This window comes from Vigna unguiculata, chromosome 3 (assembly GCF_037176805.1).
Source record: "Vigna unguiculata cultivar grain cowpea cultivar isolate G323 ecotype 2 chromosome 3, ASM3717680v1, whole genome shotgun sequence".
Taxonomy (NCBI): Eukaryota; Viridiplantae; Streptophyta; class Magnoliopsida; order Fabales; family Fabaceae; genus Vigna; species Vigna unguiculata.
Genome location: NC_140794.1, coordinates 47972276 through 47993590, shown reverse-complemented (window position 1 = coordinate 47993590; position 21315 = coordinate 47972276). Strand labels below are relative to the sequence as shown.

At 32.3% G+C, this 21315-nt stretch overlaps 1 protein-coding gene and 1 non-coding gene across 2 annotated transcripts; both read right to left on the bottom strand.

The window, feature by feature from the left end:
* Nucleotides 1-8864: 8864 nt before the first annotated feature.
* Nucleotides 8865-11093, bottom strand: LOC114175473 (putative FCP1 homology domain-containing protein C1271.03c). Its single transcript, XM_028060225.2, has 6 exons — nt 10895-11093; nt 10721-10802; nt 10102-10168; nt 9807-9977; nt 9675-9735; nt 8865-9176 (listed from the first exon to the last, which is right to left on the bottom strand). The coding sequence occupies exons 1-6, from the start codon at nt 11085-11087 to the stop codon at nt 9010-9012; spliced, it is 741 nt and encodes a 246-aa protein (XP_027916026.2). The 5' UTR covers nt 11088-11093; the 3' UTR covers nt 8865-9009.
* A 5859-nt stretch (nt 11094-16952) lies between these two features.
* On the bottom strand, nt 16953-17024 carry TRNAE-UUC (transfer RNA glutamic acid (anticodon UUC)). Its single transcript has one exon. It is a non-coding gene; the product is annotated as a tRNA-Glu (tRNA).
* Nucleotides 17025-21315: the final 4291 nt, after the last annotated feature.

Below are 21315 nucleotides of genomic sequence, written 5' to 3'. Positions count from 1 at the left end.
TCATCCAAGCATGTTATGACCTTCCAATCAATACACTAAGACTCGACTCGACTCATCCGGATACATATAACCTGGTCGGATTCAGCGGATGCTTGCACTTGTGGTGGATACCTCTGCTCACCCCCGAGCTATGTGTTACAAGTGTTACAATGAATCAATCCCCCACACACAAGGTTAGCCCTTAATGAGTTTCAGGCCTCCTGCTACTCTCACCACAAGAGTCAGTCCGCTCTAAGTGAGACTAACTGACTCTTTAGAGTCTCAGGATGCAATCCTTACCTTGAATCCTTACCAAATTATATAGATGGGGCACCACCATGGACACCCACTAACAGAGGCCATGGAATTACGTCCCGACCACTGAAGCACAACCCTGAAATCTCACCTAGAAATTCCAAGGAATTACGTACTGACCACATACTATACATATTCAAACAAACAGTAATATTTATCATGCTTATAAATCTCATGCCAACCTTTATAATCCATCCTCATACATGCTCCATGTTGAATCCATTCCAAATCATCCTTCCCAATTCATGAATATAGAAATGTAATTCACATGCCAAGGTCATGTTAAACTTATCAATCACAAATCTTAAACCATTCTACTCATACCCATTCGCCCAATTCATGCTTTTAAAAGTAATTGAATCAATCCACAAGTTCAAGTTAAAGTAAGGAATTAAAATTCTGTAGCAATTCTCGCTTAAGCTAGACTGATCTCGCTTAAGCTAGACTGGTCTCGCTTAAGCTAGAAATTCTCGCTTAAGCTAGACTGATCTCGCTTAAGCTAGAAATTCTCGCTTAAGCGAGACTGATCTCGCTTAAGCTAAAATCCCTCGTTTAAGCTAAACTGACAGCTTTTTAATGATTTCAACATGTAAAAACACAAAATCCCAAACATAAAAAAATTAAGAAAACACAAGCACGTTGTATAAAACGTTGGCATCATATTTCATGCTTTAAAAGAGTAAACAAATCAATTATGGGAGCATACAAGTATTTAACAATTGTCAATCTCGCTCAAGCTAAGGAGCTCTCGCTCAGGCAACAAGGTCTCTCACTCAAGCGAAAAAACTTTCGCTTAATCGAGATTGAAAACAGAGAGTACTTCGAGTTCTCGCTCAAGCTAGCTCATCTCGCTCAAGCGAGAGGCCTTCGCTCAAGCGAGCACTCGAAAATAAAAGGATGCGAGTTACTGTCATTCTCGCTTAGGCAAGAGCTCCTCGCTTAGGCGAGAGCTTCCCGTTTGGGCGAGAAACAACTCGCTTAGGCGAGCATAACACAGAAACAATACACCGATTATTTTCACACCATCAAAAGCACATCAAATTATCAAGAGCACCCAACAGAAACAAAAAGACACATTATTTATAAAAGCATGAAAAATCCTAGCTTCCCTCACCTGGATAGATGCTAGTGGAAAGCACAGGCACCTACGACAACGAACCCAACAGCTTTAGGAGCATACTCAAGAGGTGGAGCAGAGAATGAGGTTGAGCTTACTTGAATCTAAATGAGCTTCGAGCCCTAGCAGAGCACTGTTTGAGGGGAAAAGAGGAGTAAGATGACTGATTTTTGCAAAATGGGCAGAACATGAGAGGGTTAGGCTGGTTTAGGGGTTTTGGGATGCCTAATGGGCCAGCCTTAGGCCCAACTGACTAAGAGAGGCCCTTAAATTTTAGGACAAAATTAAAGTGGGTCTTACATTCTCCCCAACAACAAAAATTTTCGACCTCGAAAATTCACAGACGAGATGGGAAGAAAACTACGTTTTCCTCATTTCATCCGATAACCACCACTTAGACATGACTAATAAAACGACTCCAACACCTATAGTAACTGGAAACTTCGCCTCTGTGCTAAGCAATATGTGTTCAACTGTGTAGATTGGTTTAGTCACTACTCTCGAAGTAACTTCCAACCTACAACCTTAAAACTGGGATGCTCCTTCTTACCTGCCCAACCAACTTGCATTTGATATACCGACTCGTCTACCATATGCTCTCCACTACCTCTTGTAGGTTTTTATCAAAGTCTCAGATGACTTCAAGTCTCAAACTAAAGCATGTATTTATCACTTCACATCACTTTGTTCTCTCCTTTAAGCATCACTCCACTGACTTGATCACTCTTGAGTTCTGGCCTACTGCCCCACCATCAACACTCTTGACCACTTTTACGTATAGCGACACTCATAACATCTTACTTCCTTTGTTGGCTTCAACCAAGGCAACAAAGTTCCCTACCGAGTTATTCCAGTTCCAATTTAAAACTATCAACTTATTCCATTGCCATATCGTTTTGGCATCCTGTCCTCATTTTTTTTATCCCTTAACTCGTAACCATCATTCCACTAAACCACAAAACCATAACTTCCATTGACTCCAAATCTCTAGTATGTTTTTTTGTACCAAGCAACTCTACAATACACCTCAAACTAAGATTGCCCGATTTGGCTTTATTTTTTTTTTCCAACCTCTTTGAGAAACTCACTCGTCCTAGTCGAATAACTAGACCAAGGAAATCTCTTCACTAGGTCATGAGTAAGATAGTTCTTCTCACGCACCTCTTACCATTTCTAAGCATCATCTGCCACCATCCCGTTGCGCTACTCTGATTCATACACAAGGTCACTTGTTTGTTTACTCAAAATAATGATCCTTTCGTGTCCGCCATGACAAGGAACCAATTGCCGTTGAGAAACCTTCCTCGAGACCCCTATAAAACTTGTAGAACCCCTTTAAACTCCTCTTTTGATAGCCTTAGCGTTCCATTTTCTCAACAAGGTATCTATCCTTTTAAAACCATATTCCTTATTAGTCACTCCAACCTTAGTCAATACTCTTCTTGAACGGCTTGACACACCACAACTTCTTTTTGAAGATTCACCAAACTTGTAGTCATCTTGGTGATTATACTGAGTTTATACCATTATGTCTCCAACAACTCTTTCACTTGTTTCTCTTACTTCACAATCCCAGCATAAATCCTCCAATTAGAAGCTATTAGCACAAGTTCGACTTCAAACCCAAATGCAAAAGTGAACTTCATCACTCCAAAGCAAAAATTCTAATATTTCCTTCAGAATAAATCTATAATTCTTCTACCATTGAGATTCCTTGCGTCTATTTTTCGCTTGCCATTGTCATATAACTCTAATTCACATGACACCCAGCCCTCATCTTTCAGCTTGATCCACACTTGTTACACTACTACTGACTTATCTCTTCAAATCAAAGGATACTACTTCGTTGGGGATCACATCTCCTAAGAATGAGATTAAGAAAACAATCAATTCACCCTTGAGATTGTGTCCCAACCTTGCAAAGGAAACAATTCAAATTGGCTTTGAATTTAAATCCTTTGGTCACCATGAAACATGAAACACACTCGAGTAAACTTCACTTGACCGCAATTGTAGCAAACCACCATCTCAACCCCAACTCCCTCTTGTAGGCACCCATGACTCCTCTACCATATGGGCGACACCAAGAGGTATACGATCCCAAACAAAACCAAATCCATATCCCAAGCACCACTTTTATACCTTGTATCCTCGAATTTGATCATTCGCGTTAATCACTCTAGCACCAACTATCGTATACACCATTTCAATTTCTTCAGACTTTTCTTCTCCTTTCATTCTTTAGTGTAATTTGCCCCCACTAGTTCTTGCCATTCCTATAAGATCCAACACTTAGGTTTCTTGGTCTCAGCCCAAGGTCAATTATTCTGCTCATGTGAATTACTTTTCCTTGAAACATCCTTCTATCAACTCCAAAGACCAAATCATCTCCTTCTGACTATCCAACCTAGTACGAAACCTTCATGCCACTTCATTTTTATCCACATATTATTTTTTCCTTTACTTAGGAAACATCATCTCACTTGACTGATCCATAAGCTCTACTCCATCTTAGCCTCCAACTAGAGATTTGTTGTCTTTTTACACCCCCATGGTCTTTATCTTTCTCAGTTTGCTCGATGCCAAGCAATTTCATTATTTTCTACAACCCAGGATATTGCCAATTGCTTCTCTTCCACCAATCCAAGAAAACACTAGATATGGCCATACGACCATATCTAATGACACTTCTCTTAATATCACAGGTATCTGTAGAACTCTGAATTATGGTATTGCCGGAATGTAGAACCAGGTTGATGTTCCTCAAACGTTGTTACACTTGCATGCATTGATATCTCCCATATGTTTTAACCTTTAGATTCAACTCATTTTGGAAAACTTGCAGCATTTGATCCCAAACTTGTCCTTGAAGCTCCCTTAGTCCAATCGTTGCTAAACTCCAACATCTGTTCTCAAACTATTAACCCAAACTTAGCTTCCCTTGCTCAACGGTATACATCACACATCAACTTCCTATCTCTGAGGCAAGAAGTTGTCTTAGAGACCTCATCCAACACTTATAAAGGAAAGCAGGCCAAGTTGACATTGGATCTGCATTCCTTCATTTCTATATACACCAGACACATAGTACAGAGGCATAACAAGACAAACTAGAACATACGAAGCAACACTCCATCATCTACAAACAACCAAACCCTTTTGTATGTCACCCTTCTTTCCGTAGCCAGTAGAATTAAGAAAGGAAAAACAACCCTTAATCTAGTCGTGAGTGTGCACCCTCACTACTTTATCAAGGCGTTTTTCTGTTCTTAAAGCTTTTGGTTTTACTGACACACTTGACAAGACATGACTACTCACGCCTGCGAGGCATGACAAACCCACAACCTCAGGTCATCCTAAGGACGAACTGCTCTGATACCATTAATGTAACATCCCATTTAAATAATAACATAATTAAATGTAATCTTACACCGGATAATATAAAAAAGCCAAGTTGCGGAGTATAAAGTCACTCCTTACAGTTATCCAAGGTACTTAAAAGGAAATACTAAAGCTCATTACAAAGCCTACAACCCAAAAGGAGTAAGAGATAGCCGATATTCGAAATAAAGCCTTGGGGGTAATACAATACACGGGCCTTAGCCCTAAAGAAAAGCCCAAATAAAACATGAAGTCCAGCCCAGGTAGACTGTGTAGCAGAATCATCTCTTCCCTGTTGACCTCGAGTACCTCTCGCATCTGCTCCCATCAATAAATTGATGATCATCACAAAGGTAGAAGAACAACATACAAGGCAATCAAACAAGCAAGGGTAAGCTAGAGCCAAAAAGATTTTATCATGCAATCAGATATACTTTCACAGTCCAATATGCATACATCATCCAAGCATGTTATGACCTTCCAATCAATACACTAAGACTCGACTCGACTCATCCGAATACATATAACCTGGTCGGATTCAGCGGATGCTTGCACTTATGGTGGATACCTCTGCTCACCCCCGAGTTATGTGTTACAAGTGTTACAATGAATCAATCCCCCACACACAAGGTTAGCCCTTAAGGAGTTTCAGGCCTCCTGCTACTCTCACCACAAGAGTCAGTCCGCTCTAAGTGAGACTAACTGACTCTTTAGAGTCTCAGGATGCAATCCTTACCTTGAATCCTTACCAAATTATATAGATGGGGCACCACCATGGACACCCACTAACAGGGGCCATGGAATTACGTCCTGACCACTGAAGCACAACCCTGAAATCTCACCTAGAAATTCCAAGGAATTACGTACTGACCACATACTATACATATTCAAACAAACAGTAATATTTATCATGCTTATAAATCTCATGCCAACCTTTATAATCCATCCTCATACATGCTCCATGTTGAATCCATTCCAAATCATCCTTCCCAATTCATGAATATAGAAATGTAATTCATACCGACACCATGCCACTTTGATTACCAACCATCTCATACAAGTCACATGCCAAGGTCATGTTAAACTTATCAATCACAGACCTTAAACCATTCTACTCATACCCATTCGCCCAATTCATGCTTTTAAAAGTAATTGAATCAATCCACAAGTTCAAGTTAAAGTAAGGAATTAAAATTCTGCAGCAATTCTCGCTTAAGCTAGACTGATCTCGCTTAAGCTAGACTGGTCTCGCTTAAGCTAGAAATTCTCGCTTAAGCTAGACTGATCTTGCTTAAGCTAGAAATTCTCGCTTAAGCGAGACTGATCTCGCTTAAGCTAAAATCCCTCGCTTAAGCTAAACTGACATCTTTTTAATGATTTCAACATGTAAAAACACAAAATTCCAAACGTAAAAAAATTAAGAAAACACAAGCACGTTGTATAAAACGTTGGCATCATATTTCATGCTTTAAAAGAGTAAACAAATCAATTATGGGAGCATACAAGCATTTAACAATTGTCAATCTCGCTCAAGCTAAGGAGCTCTCGCTCAGGCAACAAGGTCTCTCACTCAAGCGAAAAAACTTTCGCTTAAGCGAGATTGAAAACAGAGAGTACTTCGAGTTCTCGCTCAAGCTAGCTCATCTCGCTCAAGCGAGAGGCCTTCGCTCAGGCGAGCACTCGAAAATAAAAGGGTGAGAGTTACTGTCATTCTCGCTTAGGCAAGAGCTCCTCGCTTAGGCGAGAGCTTCCCGTTTGGGCGAGAAACAACTCGCTTAGGCGAGCATAACAGATCTCACCTGCTCTCACGCATGCAAAGCCAAAAATCCATCCAGAAACAATACACCGATTATTTTCACACCATCAAAAGCACATCAAATTATCAAGAGCACCCAACAGAAACAAAAAGACACATTATTTATAAAAGCATGAAAAATCCTAGCTTCCCTCACCTGGATAGATGCTAGTGGAAAGCACAGGCACCTACGACAACGAACCCAACAACTTTAGGAGCATACTCAAGAGGTGGAGCAGAGAATGAGGTTGAGCTTACTTGAATCTGAATGAGCTTCGAGCCCTAGCAGAGCACTGTTTGAGGGGAAAAGAGGAGTAAGATGACTGATTTTTGCAAAATGGGCAGAACATGAGAGGGTTAGGCTGGTTTAGGGGTTTTGGGATGCCTTATGGGCCAGCCTTAGGCCCAACTGACTAAGAGAGGCCCTTAAATTTTAGGACAAAATTAAAGTGGGTCTTACATAAGAGATACTTTTATAGTGATTTTTTTTTTGTTTGAATGACTTAAGATTTTCACTGTTATATTGAAGGGTTTTTTATGTTAAAAATATTTTTTTTTGTTTGTGTCCCAACCATACCCAAAGTACACGGCCTCGGCCTCTAAGTCTACGCGTCGTTTCTCTCCTTAAGACTGGGAGGCTGATGTCCCAACCATACCCAAAGTACACGGCCTCGGCACCTCTAAGCATACAACCCCAACAAACCCAACCACCACACACCCTGCGCCGGCTACCTCCTCTTCAGCATGCAGCCCTCAACAAACATTTGGGCCGCACACCCCCCGCTAGACCTCCCCTATAGTACACAGCCACCAAACGCACCCCGGGCCGCAAACCTTGTACTGAGGAATGCCCCTCCCTCCCCAGGCGGCCACCAACGATCCTTTGAGGTCGCGTCCTTTTCCAGACGTCTCCAATCACAAACAAATAGGTTTGCGGCAATAATTCCCTAAGCCGACTATCCCGCATTACGAGTATCCCTCCCCAAAACAATCTAGATCCTCATGACTGAGTACCGAATACTGCCTACCCCTAAAGGATCTCTTGGTAATTTCCCCTCTCAACACTGGATCCAAGAATAGCCAAAAAGGGAATGTTGGGCCAAAAGCCCATCCCAGGTAGGACCCACAGATAAAAAAGGTATAAATAGCACACTATTCCATGCATTGATTACGCATTAAATATTCTCTGTAACCACTGACATCACTGAGCACTGACTTTGGCATCGAAGTATCTTTTGCAGGCACACCTGCGCCGTGACCACAGCCCCTCGAAGCCAGAAGATTTACTCGGCATCCCAGCATCGAGACAGTTTGCGAGACTTGTGAAGTACAACTTGGTCCCATAAGAACAGTTTGGTTTTTAGAGCTTTTGTCTTTTTCGAATTTTTGTTTTTACAACTTCACGAATAAAGTAGAAGAATTATAAGGAACATGATGAGAGAAAATATTCTTGCTCATAAAGATACATTTTATATTTTATTTCTTAAACTTGTAATCCTTGTAAATCTGAGAATTTATCTCTCTTTCTCAGTGGTTCACAAAAGTTAGATTTCATGTCTAATGAAAAATGAAATTTGAACAACAATGAGGAGCACCCAAGATGAAGTGTTAATATTATCCTTCTCTTTCTTCTTTAGAAAAAGAATGCATCTTTGACATAAATAATATTGTCTTTATAGGTTTTGTAGTGAAGTCTAGAAAGGTGAAGTTGATAAACAAAGCTATACGAAACTGGCCAACCCAACAAGTGTAAGTTAGGTAACATCTTTCCATGGGTTAAGAACTTTCTATACAATATTTTGAGAGACTTCAACACTATAACCTCACATTTGAATGAAATAATCGAGAAAAATGTTATTTTTCGTTGGGGTGAAACTTAAGAGGTTGTTTTTAAAAAAATGAAAGGAATATTTTATCAATGCACCTATCTTTGCTCTTCCAATTTCTCAATTTTATTTTTGAAATAGAGTGAGGTATACTTTGGACATGTTGAAGTTGAAAATATATTTATTACTTGAATGATGTTTAAATAATGATCATCATTGTATAGATAAACCATTGTCACTCAATAACCCACTAATTGATCCAAAAATGATGAATCAATCCTCTTTCCTTTAGATATTGTAAGGATAAAAATATTTGTTTACAAATATTGAAACCCTAAATATATAAATGTTCCATTTTTTATGAAATACATCCACACATACAACCAAAGACAGTAACAGTAGATAGAAAAAAATAATTTAGTACTAAACTACAACAACACATATAAGCTTTTTGTAAATACTGAAAACAACATCAATGTTCTTTGAAATCAATCAAAAGAAAAGTAAACCACTGTTTAGTGCATGCTATCATATTTTATAAATATTTAAGCAGTTCAATAACTTGAATCCAGAAGAGAAAGGTTAAACATTGTTGTTCAGTTTTCCTTCTTGTGAAGATTTTCTCTCAGTTGGGAGTAAAAAGTCCAATGAGGATGAGAGGAAGTGATTGCAGGTTGACCAAATGGATGATCCTTCACATATGACTCAACATCACTCCCCTCAGCAACACCTTCCAAGTACAAACAAAGCTCACCATTTGGATCTACACAAATAAAAACTTTCAACACCTTAAGAAAAAAATTTAAAATTAACAGTATTGGGGAAGAATCATACATCCACCTTTAAAACACAAGAAATTAAACTGAAAAGTTTTAAAGATAATAAATTAAAGATAAAAAAACTGTTAGGAATAGTCTAACTGTGAATCAAAAGTTTCACATTGAATAAAATAAATAAAGTTAAACACTATATAAGAATAAAGACTCATAACACTATTATCTTAAGATTTTTGGATAAAAGTAGTGTCAAATGTCTTATATGTGTAAGACTAATGTCATATAAATAGAACTATAACTCATATGAAAAAAAATATATATATATTCTAACACTGTATAAGAATAAAGACGTATAAAACCAATGTCATTTAAATAGAATCACAATCTCGATGACTACAACCCTCATATAATCAAATATATAACCCAACAAAAATAAGTTTTACACAATCAGAAAATGAAACAAGCAATAAAAACATAGAACTAACCCAAAGTGTTGTCAGCTTCATCCTCAGGCTTATATGGCTCTGGGAATATTGATGTATTATCCTGCAATTTAGACTAATGAAGTAAATTCGAAGTAAAATCTTAAAAAGAATAAAGAGATGTATTTTAATTACAGGGTTGAGAAGGGCCTTGTATGGCTTGTCATCAATGAGCAAAGTATTTGAAGCAGAATATGGGCCTCCTATCTTCACATTATCCCATACTTTTATCATTTCCTTGAAAAAAAGAGGTTTGTATTTGTTCTCCAAGGACCTAAACCCAGAATTAGTACATTGATCCTGACCCTGAACAAATTTATGAGCCATCAATAAAAAAAAAAAAAAAGCAAGAACAAAATAACAAAATACCATACTTAGCACATGAACCATCTATCTATTTATTCAAAAGCAAGCTGATTGATAAATGTACCCAAACAAATAGCAGTTTGTTCTTCAATGTCCCAATTGCACAATTTAAGGCTGCATGGATGTTATGCCTGTTTCAGTGATAAAATAATTGTGTTAAATATAAAATACACTCAATTCACTTGCTTGAACAAAATTATCTTAAATTAAAAAGTTAATTATGTTTTTAGCTTTTAAACTTTCAACTGAAATTACATTTTTGTTTCTGTGATCATTAAATTTGTACCAATTTGATCTTCATATTTTATAAATAAATGTGTGATATACTCGACAATCAATTCAATGACGTTAAACACTATGTGACAAACAATGTTGTATAATGGATTATGTTCTGTTATGCTCAATAAATCTCACATTGTTCAAGAGTTAAGGTCAAATGTAATTTAAATATTTTTTATTCTTTTCATTTTCATTTTCCGAGATATCTTTTAAAAACAACACTATGACGAAACTCTACGATTTCAGATAGATTATGTTCGATTAAGTTCACTTTTATAAAATAATAATTATATTTTGAAAAATATTAAAATACTGTTTAACAACCCTACTTTAAATCACGAAACACCCGATAAAATCATTAATCTAAAAGAATGATATAATGAGAATGGTTGGTGGTAACTAACTCCTTTGTGGAAGACCATATCCCCACTTCAAATCTTTCCATGCAGAATTTCATAAATTCTTCACAAAAGGGCCTCTTGAACCCTGCACAACACCAATAACAAAACCAAAAATAGTTTTCAAAAAATGCATTAAAATATATGATGTTTCCAATTAGCACTGTGTGTGTAACATACCAAGATAATTTCTACTTTTCCAATCAGCAGGTCGAGAAGTTATAATTTGTTCCTTGCTACCACGATTAGTTCTGTGAAGTAGTAACCCATTAAGATTCATCACCACCAACTTTTTTCTAGCTCCAAGATTCAGCTTCTCCAAACCAACATCAAATTCTTCCTCATTCTCTTCACCCTTCTTCTTCTCTGCCATTCCTCTTTCTCAAGTACAATTTTAAGTGATGCTTCTTAATGTTCTTAATTTATGTGCAAGGTTGAAAACATGGCTACTTTTTATATATTTCAAGATCAATCAAACCCTTATTCACATTAGAGACCTTTTTTTTTTGTTAGAGATGGAAATAGTTTAATGAACCTATTAAATTTGTACAACTTTTGAAACCATCATGCAATCAATTCAAAGTTGACCTAATTTTTATACTTCATATGACCCCTATATAGAACTAGGGGGTCTCAACCCTTAAGATTAGTTAATTCATTAAATATTTATCTTACTCTCTTGTTATCCTCAAAAGCTTGCATTAGAGTTCAACAAGCACTTGTAGATTGCTTTTCTCTAAATCATAAGGACCACCTTCACTCATGTAGTTATTCAATAATCTTCAAGTTAAATAACTTCAAATAGTTAAACCGAGTAATTTTGTTTAGGTAAACAATTAAATTGAAAAATCTCTTATAATCTCTTCCTACTATTTCTGTTTTCTGAATATGATATACTAAATATTGATTATCTATGTTTCTAAAACATTGAATTTATTCATTTTTATTCATAAATTATCTTCTAAGAGAATATGATATTTTGAGTAAATTACTACCATCCCATAAGTGATGCGAACAGGACATTATTCTCTGCTTTGTGTTAAAATAAATTATTCATATTGATTATCAGTTCTATTTAATGTGTGTGTATATGCATTATTGAAGAAATATTTATTTAAAATTATTATTTTTCATAAATTATATATATATATATATATATATATATATATATATATATATATATATATATATATAATTGATTATTTTAAATATAGTTTATGAAAATGATAATTTAAAATTAATATTCCTTGAAATAATAAGTTTTATCATAATTTGTGTTAATTTATTTGAAATAACTATTAACATTATATGTTAAGAGATAGTTTTTTAGTGCGTATGTTATTATAATCATAGAGTAAGATATAATGTGTTTGTATTGCTTGAGATTAACGTATGATTAAAATAATAGATGTCGTGTACAATTGTTAAAAACAAAATGTTTAGATGTTGGAATGTACATTCTAATAACATTTTAAAATAAAAACTAAATAAAATATAAAATATAGTTAAACTTGGCCCAATTGGATTGAGCCGAATAAAATCATTGTATAAATTAGTTAAGCAAGAAAAGAAATAAAATGTGTACCTATACATGAAAAGTTTTTTTTTTTTTTGTTCACATCTTGTTTTCCAATTTTGTACTTTGAATAATTTTTTTTTAAATTAAAATAATTATTTTATCAACATTTGATCTTTTAAGTATTTCTTTTTTTAAAATTTAACCAATTTGTTCGATTTGATACTTTTTAATTATTTTATTATTTTTTATTGTCATAAACATCCATATCATAACAGACGTGTTTTCTTCGTTAGTAATATCTAAAAAACTTATTTAACAAAATATATCTAAAAAATTGTGTATCAAGAATACATATAATAACAATAGTTTATCTCATGATATCTTATTTATATTAATTATTTAATAATTTTATCTATTTTGAACTTTACTATCTATTTAAATAATTTTTTAGTGAGTGAAGAATAACCTGCTAAATTAAAATTATTTGGTATTTGGTATATATATATTAACAATATTTTTTTAACTGTGTTATTGAATAAATAAACTAAACTATGCATTAAATTTTAGAGGTGTAAAATAATGCAAATATATTTGTATCGTTTATCTTCAAGATGATGTTAGTCATTATTTTGTACCCACGGGCATAGTTAACACTTCAGCATGACTAATATTATACAATTAATTACTTAATAAGGTATTAAGTATTGAGGTTATTGGACTGAATTAATCAAGCTAAAAAAAATATTAAATTTGTTATAAATATGTTGAGATTTATTAGGTGTGTCCTCTTTATTTGTTGAACACTTGTTACATTATCAATATGTTTTGTTGATTTAAGCATCCAATTGTCTTTGAAATGACTTCATCTCTCGATCAAAAAAGCATGCAGAAGACATTAGGATGTATTTGACGAACCTACAAGTACAAAGGAGCAAGTTAAAGAGATGTATTAATTTTATTGTTACAAGAAAATATTTAAATAACAATCAATTTTAAAGACAAAAAATAAGTAGTCACTCTAGTAACTAGGGATGATAAATAAAACCTATCCCTGTTTTGACTAGGAATTCTCGTATCGACTGAGTATGAGTTGGATATCAGAAATACTCGACTTTTTCAATTGGATATGACGATAAGATGAAGATGTACATATTTGTCTCGTCCTTATACTCACAATAATACCCGTCTTCGCCATATCCTCATCCTCATTTCAATTATTAAAACACTCATAGTCTATTAAGTAATCTTTTATATATATATATATATATATATATATATATATATATATATATATATATATATATATATATATATATATATATATATATATATATATATATATATACACACACACACACACACACACACACATACATACTAAAAACATTACACACATTCTATTTTTTATTTCTTTTAATTGTTTGGCTTGCCATGAAATTTATATACATCTCTAAAGTTGATATTTGAAAAGTTTTAAGACACATGTTTGATAATTTTTTTAATAATTTTATTTGTTATTTATTTTTATCATGTAAAATATTATTTTGATATTTTTATATAATTATTTTTATTTTCTAACTTATTATCATATGTGTAAATTTATCACTATAATTGTATAAATAAATTTTATCGACTATAATATAATAAATTAATGAAATTGTCATGAATTTTTTTTATCATCATCCAACATGTATTGAAGTTCAAAAGATGAAATATCTATGTTAAAGTTCTATTATTATTAGAATCTTTGTTATTTGTGTGATTTTGATCAAGTGATGTATTATAACTTCTATTAGTGTAAAAAAAAATTTATTAGAATTTGAAAAATTTACGTAAACAAACATTTAAATATTTTTTAATTTGAATATTTGTTTTCTTTTTATATTTTTTTAAATATGTTTAAATTTTATCAACTAGGTTTCATTAATGGTGCAAAATTTATAAATATTTTGCCTCTCATGAAATTTTATTTGATATTCTAATTTGGAATGTATACAATTATAATTTATTTCTAAATATTTCAAAATGAAGAAACAACTCTCATTTTAATATCGAATATTTGATAATATTATATTTTATTTACCGTAATTTAGTATTTCTTTATAAAAAATAATTAATATTAAAATAGTAAGAAAACGGATATAGGTATGAATACAAGTATATGCCCGTTACCGGTGAGGATGAGGATGAGACAAAAATTTGATACTGATCATTAGGTTTAGGAATGGGTATGGGGATGAATGTTTTCTTTGGGATGGTGAAATTCGTTCCCGCCCTGTCTCGTTGTTATCCCTAATAGTGACTAATTTAGATACTAATTTATAAACTAAAAAGTATTACTCTCTTAAATAATCACTATTATGGATCAAAATTTATAATTAATAACCAATTATACTTAAATTGGTCACTAACATGTCAGGTGGGTCACCAATTTATTGGGTCCACACTGATTTAATTAAAAAAATAAAAGGAGGTATTTTTTATGGGCTCCCGGCTCCCATTATGCAATTTAAATATGGAATCCTTGCATCAGGTTTGAAATGAGAGAAAAATAGAGTGAGACAGAGAGAATGAAGTTGTGAGTACCTCTAGTGAGAAGCCATTAGAAAGAGAGTGAAGAAGAAGAAGAAAAGAGCAACCAGTGTATCCTGTGCAAGTCTGTGCAGAGAAGCTACCTTGGAGAAAATGTTTTATTCCCTTTCTCATATATTGAGGTTCACTCTATTGTTTATTTAAAGTACTTATTAGGGTTTGTTATCCACCTTGTTGGTGAAGAGAATAGTGTTTTATTGATTCTTGGAATCTCCAAAAGAACTTGTGGTGTACCCATCAATTTTTATTAGTGAAAGTTTTTACAGGACAAGGAACCATGAATTTTTCTTCCATATTGAGGTTTTCCCACATTAAATGTTTGTTGGTTCCTCCCTTTTCTATTTTATGCATTTTATTATTTTATGCATTTTACATGTTTATCGATAGATTATTTTAACACCTTGGTAACAAGGTCCAATAATTGGCTTGTGACCATTCATCCACATTATTTGATGTTAATTGTTGCGATCAAACTCAAATAGCATAAAAGAGAATTGTTGTAGTCATTTATATAGCATTTCAGTAAAGTGAATCTAAACATATGAAATTTGAATCTTGAGGTAGCTTTACACCACTTGATCACTGCTCTAAGACTTGGTCCCTTCACTGATAGTCATGCAAGAAGTCCACAATTGACTTAAATGAATTGAGATGCAGGACAAGTTTTTCTAGTTGGAAAGAACTCAAAGACTTTCTATAATAAGGTTTGAGCCAAGACAACCTCATAAAAAGAGGTAGTATGCAAAGGAATGTCCCTAATGACAACACATTGTATGAATCAAGGAACCAAAAGCATCAAATTTTGTACACTACACTCTCTTGAATGCTAAAAGGGGGTGCACATATGAGAAAAGACAATCAACATTGACCTCATACTAACATTGAGGAAGGTATTAACACCCGAAACGTCGATACCACAAGTTGATATTATTGAAAATACAAACACTCATCATATGAGTGTTTTATAGTAAAAGACAAGATTGAGTGATACATGCAATTCATCTCATATGCAAATATTTGTTCAAAGGAATAAAAGTTATCAATTAAAAGACTTTGCATCGAGAAGATAACACAATTATCAATGACCTCCAAGAATAGTACCATTGAAAATACCATGCTCAGTGGTGAGAAATTATCCTAGTGAAAGAACATAAGGTTTTAAAGACTCTATTATTATGAACCATAAATATCATTGGTGGCAGTTTAGATAAAGATATGTCCCCTAACATTAATAATGATCAAACAACCGTATGGCGTAGAAGTGGATTAATGCAATTTCATTCACTCTAAAAACAAAAATATTTTAATAACATTCACTCATACATGATTTAAATCCATAAATCCGCTACAAAAATAATTATGTACCATCACATCTTAGTGTAGAAAGCTTATTCCTAATGAAAACATCATTGCATCTTAAAAACTTTATAAACATAATCTAACAAGAACAAAATTCAAAAAACTGAAATTATCTATGAGAAACCATACAACTTTTTTTAATTAAAAAAGTATAAATAAAAGAAATGATAGATAATTTAATAAAAAAGGGCACGATAATGTGGTTTTATAACATTCACTTATACATTATTTAAATCCATAAATCTGCTACAAAAATAATTATATAGCATCACATTTTAGTGTAGAAAGCTTATTCCTAATGAAAACATCATTGCATCTTAAAAACTTTATAAACATAATCTAACAAGAACAAAGTTCAAAAAACTGAAATTATCTATGAGAAACCATACAACTTTTTTTAATTAAAAAAAGTATAAATAAAAGAAATGATAGATAATTTAATAAAAAAGGGCAAGATAATGTGGTTTTATAATTTTAATATATATATATATATATATATATATATATATATATATATATATAAACTCTAGATATATTTGAAATTTATTTTTAAGAAAATCTTACAAAATTAAATCTTTTCGGAAAATTTAGAATCAAGATTTTAGATTTATGTTAATTTGAGTTTACTCATCAGTTATCTTGGATGTGTATTTCATTCATCAGTTGTTTTGGATGTGTATTTCATTGTTGTGTTTTGGCCCACAATAAACTATCATTGTTACAATAGAAAATATAAGAGTATAAAGAAAACTTAAAAAAAATAAAATTTTCCATTGCCAGGAATCGAACCCGGGTCTCCTGGGTGAAAGCCAGATATCCTAACCGCTGGACGACAATGGAAATTTTGTTAAAACTTTGATCCGTAAACTATTAATATAAATACTGAAATACTGCAAATAATTATAAAATGTCTTACTTGTTTGGAGACTGAGAGAAAGTGCTACCCCACTAGAGCACCACCATAGTTGACCACGGGGTTTCATTATTCATGCTATAATATAGATTTTAATTTTAAATGTCCCCGATATTTAATCATTTTATTTATACATGCTATATTATTGGAAAGAAGCTATTTTGAAGTCATAATGGTGTGTCTCTGTTAATGATGTCTTCAAAGTGTGGCAAACAGAGTTGTCGTTGTTTCTGTTTCATCAAAGTTAATAAATAAATATTTCTTACACATATTACACCATTTGGTTCCCATAGTAGCAAAATTTTGAGGCCAAGATCTTAATTAAATTGTTGAAATGATATTCTTAAAATAGAATTGAGTTGATATGTGTATGAAACAAAGAAATTGAGTAGTGTGAGGTGGAAGCATAATGAGTGTAAAGTAAAAGACACAATGACCCACGAAGCCACTAACCCTTCTTCTTTTTTCTTTGGATTTGGGTAATTGGTCTCATCCTTGAAGTGGACCCTATATTATGTTCTATCATTTCTTCAATTCAAATCTTCTTAAACAGTGATACTACTGCAAAAGAGAATAATCATTTGACTTAAATGACGGAACAAACCACAAGGACACAAACCCCCATGGAATGTGATTGCTCAACGATGCAAAAGCAATCAAAAGGTTTCATTACATTTGAATCTCACTTTTCTTTTATTTATTTCCCTTTTCTTTTTCTAACACAAACTCAACAATCTCTTTACTCACTACAAACATCAACTATTTCAATCTTAAAGCGCAACAAACAATTAAGAATACGTGCTTAAAGTTGCTTATTTAATATATTTAAGAACTTTATAGTTATTATATTTGCTGTTAGTAGAAGTTTCCTAGACAAGTCGCTGATAAGTACCATTGATTATGTTAAAAGAAAAACATGTACGATTTTGAATGGAGCAATTTGTATAATATATTGCCTATGAATGTTCGAAAGTGAGTGTTTTATTATGTGCTGCTTGATTTGATGCCTTGACCGGTTATTAGGAGGCAATCAACAAAGTGACGATAAGATAGAAAAGAAAAAACCTCGATTCGAAACAAAAAAAGTAATTAACTAAATTATACTCAGAAATTCAGATTCCCAAGACTGGGTTCGTTTCATTGTCTATTCCAAGCAAATGTAAACACTAAAATTGAAAAACATATTGTGCAACACAATATTGTAGGTACTTGTACTTAATTATATGTTGAAAAAGTCTTGAGCAACCGACAACGTTTGACTGTTCCATGATAAAAACTTAGTATGATTGATAATCGAAATATAATATGTATAATGTTAGGCAGAAGGCAGGAAGGAAAAGGGCATCATGGTTGGTCTCAGAATTATTAAATATTCCTCTGAGCAAGAAACCATGGCAATGTAAATGTTTTTGTTTTGAACTCATGCATTGAAGTAATGATGGAGATTTTGTAAGCAAATTTTAAATTAGGATAAGCAAGCATGATGGGAAATGAAAGTGGTTAATTCAATTTGAGAATTTAAGTGAGTTTAAGTCTTACATTAAATAAAAATGGGAAAATTGAATATCATATAAAGATAAAGACTCATAAACTTATAGTCTTAAGATTTTGAATTAAGAATGATATAAATTTCTTATGTGTGGTCAAGTAATATGTTAATATGTTTTTGAAAGGTATCACACTATTTAAAATAGATCGAAAATTAAATATTAGTAATTATATAATAAATTTTAAATTTATGATATTTTTTTCCCATTTAAAGTAATTCTAAATTTATATTTGTTTTTTTTAATTTTTAATTTTTATATTTTTGTAATAAAATATCCTGAGATTTAAGTTAAATTATATTTTAAAAGAGTATAAATGTACTTAAAGTTAAAAGACATAAAAAAAATATGTTATACAAATTTTTATATAATATTATTCACTAATTAATTTTAGACCAGCACCGTAATTTTTTTCCGATTTTTTAATTCCACATTATATATATTTGTAATCTATGTGTTACCTCATTCATCCGAAAGTCCATAGTTGAAATGAACGTTGATATGAAAGGTAGTGGGGTCCTGATTCTCATAGAACCTGGCAATGGCTGCAATTTCGACATGTAGCGAATGCAATTTGCATTGATGTTTTAATGGTGGAATCAGCTATCACTGTCAGAAGCTTCTCAAGATGATGTACCCAGACATAATATGGATAATATATATATATATATAAAGAATATCACCGGTCCTATTAAATTGATATAGAAGTGATGGACTAACTTGTATACGAGATAGGCAAACACATCCATTATTTTATTAAATATATGAATAAAAAATTCTTTTACCATTTTAATATTATATATTTATCCCATCTAATATATTGTCCTTATTTTATTAAAATTATTACTAAATATATAAACAAAAAATTATTTTATCCTCTTAATTTTATATATTTATCCTTCTTAGCATATTGTTTTCACTGGGTTTGGGTTTTAAATCCGACACGAAGTAGGTTAAAGTTATTTTTTCTATTAACTATTAATTAATTGAAGTTTTATCAGCTAAATTATTTAATTGTTTACGGACTATTTCTATATAGATATTTTAATTCATGGTAATAAAACTAATTTTACCCTTAGATAAGCTTTTAGTGTGTGTTCGATTGGAGATAGATTTGGAGGAGAGTGTGAAAATGGATTTGAGTGGATGAATTTGTATGTTTTTTGGAGTGAATTTAGAGAGTAAAGTGAGTTGATTTGGAGATAAGTTTTATCAAAGTTAATGAGATATTTGATTGATGTGATAGATAAAATAAATTGTAAAAATAGATAGAATTAGAAAGTTATCAAAATACCTTTGATGCAAAAAGAGAATAATTTTGTAATTTGATGTTATAAAAATAATTACAAATAATTAATACGAATTAAAAAATATTAAAATTATATGAAATTTTAAAATAAAAAAATTTAAATTTTTATGAATGTAATAAAAGTTATACAATTAAAATTAAAAAAATTGTACAATTAAATTTTAAACAAATTTATACAAAAAATTAAAAAAAAATAACACACACGATCAGTGTCACTCTCTCTTTTGCACAGACATCGATTACATAATCGATGTCACACACACACAATGCACCGCACTGGTGCGCATCCCCTTCAATCAGCCCCCTCCACCACCATGTTCCTCCATCACATCTATGATCTTCCTCCCCCACCATAGCCCACCACGTCTACCATCTTCCTCCTCCACCACTCACCACAGCCATGTGTCTGCACTCATAAGCTCACACTACACACCAACACCGGTGCATTCAATTCACACACACACAACTTTAGTTCTTACAGTGAACTAACATCACCACTCTCCTTCAAACAAATGACAGAAAGGAACTTGGGAAAGGAGCAATTGCTTCACTGTTTCATGTGTTTATAATAAGGGTAATTTTGTAATGTTACACAAAAATACATTGAAATTACCTCACTTTTGAGTGGATGGAATAAATCCTTCATCCTACAAATCTGCACTCGCAATTCACTACATATCCCATGAAAAAACATAGATGAAAGACAAAATTCGTCCTTGCAATTCGCACCCACAATTCGCTACATATCACTTAATTAATATTATTAGTACCATGTATATCCAATGTTGATTGAAACTATTTGATCAATATTTTTTTGATATTTTTTTCAATTAAAGTTTATATTAATTATTTTTCATCTGGGATTTTTTTTAATAAATATATCTATTTATTTAGTCGTAACTAAAACATTATACTAAATAAAAAATATTAATATTTTACAAATTTGAGTTATTTTACCTAAACAAATTTAACAAATTCAAATAATTCAAATTAAACAGCGAACTGACCTGACTTACCCATTTTTATAACTTCTTATAAATCTGTCTCTTTTGGTAATTTGAAAAAGAAAATTGCACCAATTTAAATCCATTTACAATATCTTTAAAAAAAGTACTTGAGAACTATTCATCCACATATTACCAAAATTCAAGTGGTAACGCAAATGATTCAATTGATAATTCAATAATTTAGTATCTTTCTCAAATGAATCATTAATTTGTTTTTTAAAATACTACACTCAAAAATTGGAACGTATTTATTTCTTTAATTAATGACACAAAGATGAACAGTAAAACATAATAATCATAGAAAAAATATTTGTTACGGTATTTGTAAATCCAAGTTACTACTCCTTGTATAGAA

Coding starts and splice junctions, on each gene's coding strand:
- LOC114175473 (XM_028060225.2), bottom strand. CDS start 11,087: ATGGCAGAGAAGAAGAAGGGTGAAGAGAATGAGGAAGAATTTGATGTT. Junction 10,803..10,894: donor GAAAAGTAGAAATTATCTTG/GTATGTTACACA, acceptor GGTGTTGTGCAG/GGTTCAAGAGGCCCTTTTGT. Junction 9,978..10,101: donor ACAAACTGCTATTTGTTTGG/GTACATTTATCA, acceptor AAATTTGTTCAG/GGTCAGGATCAATGTACTAA.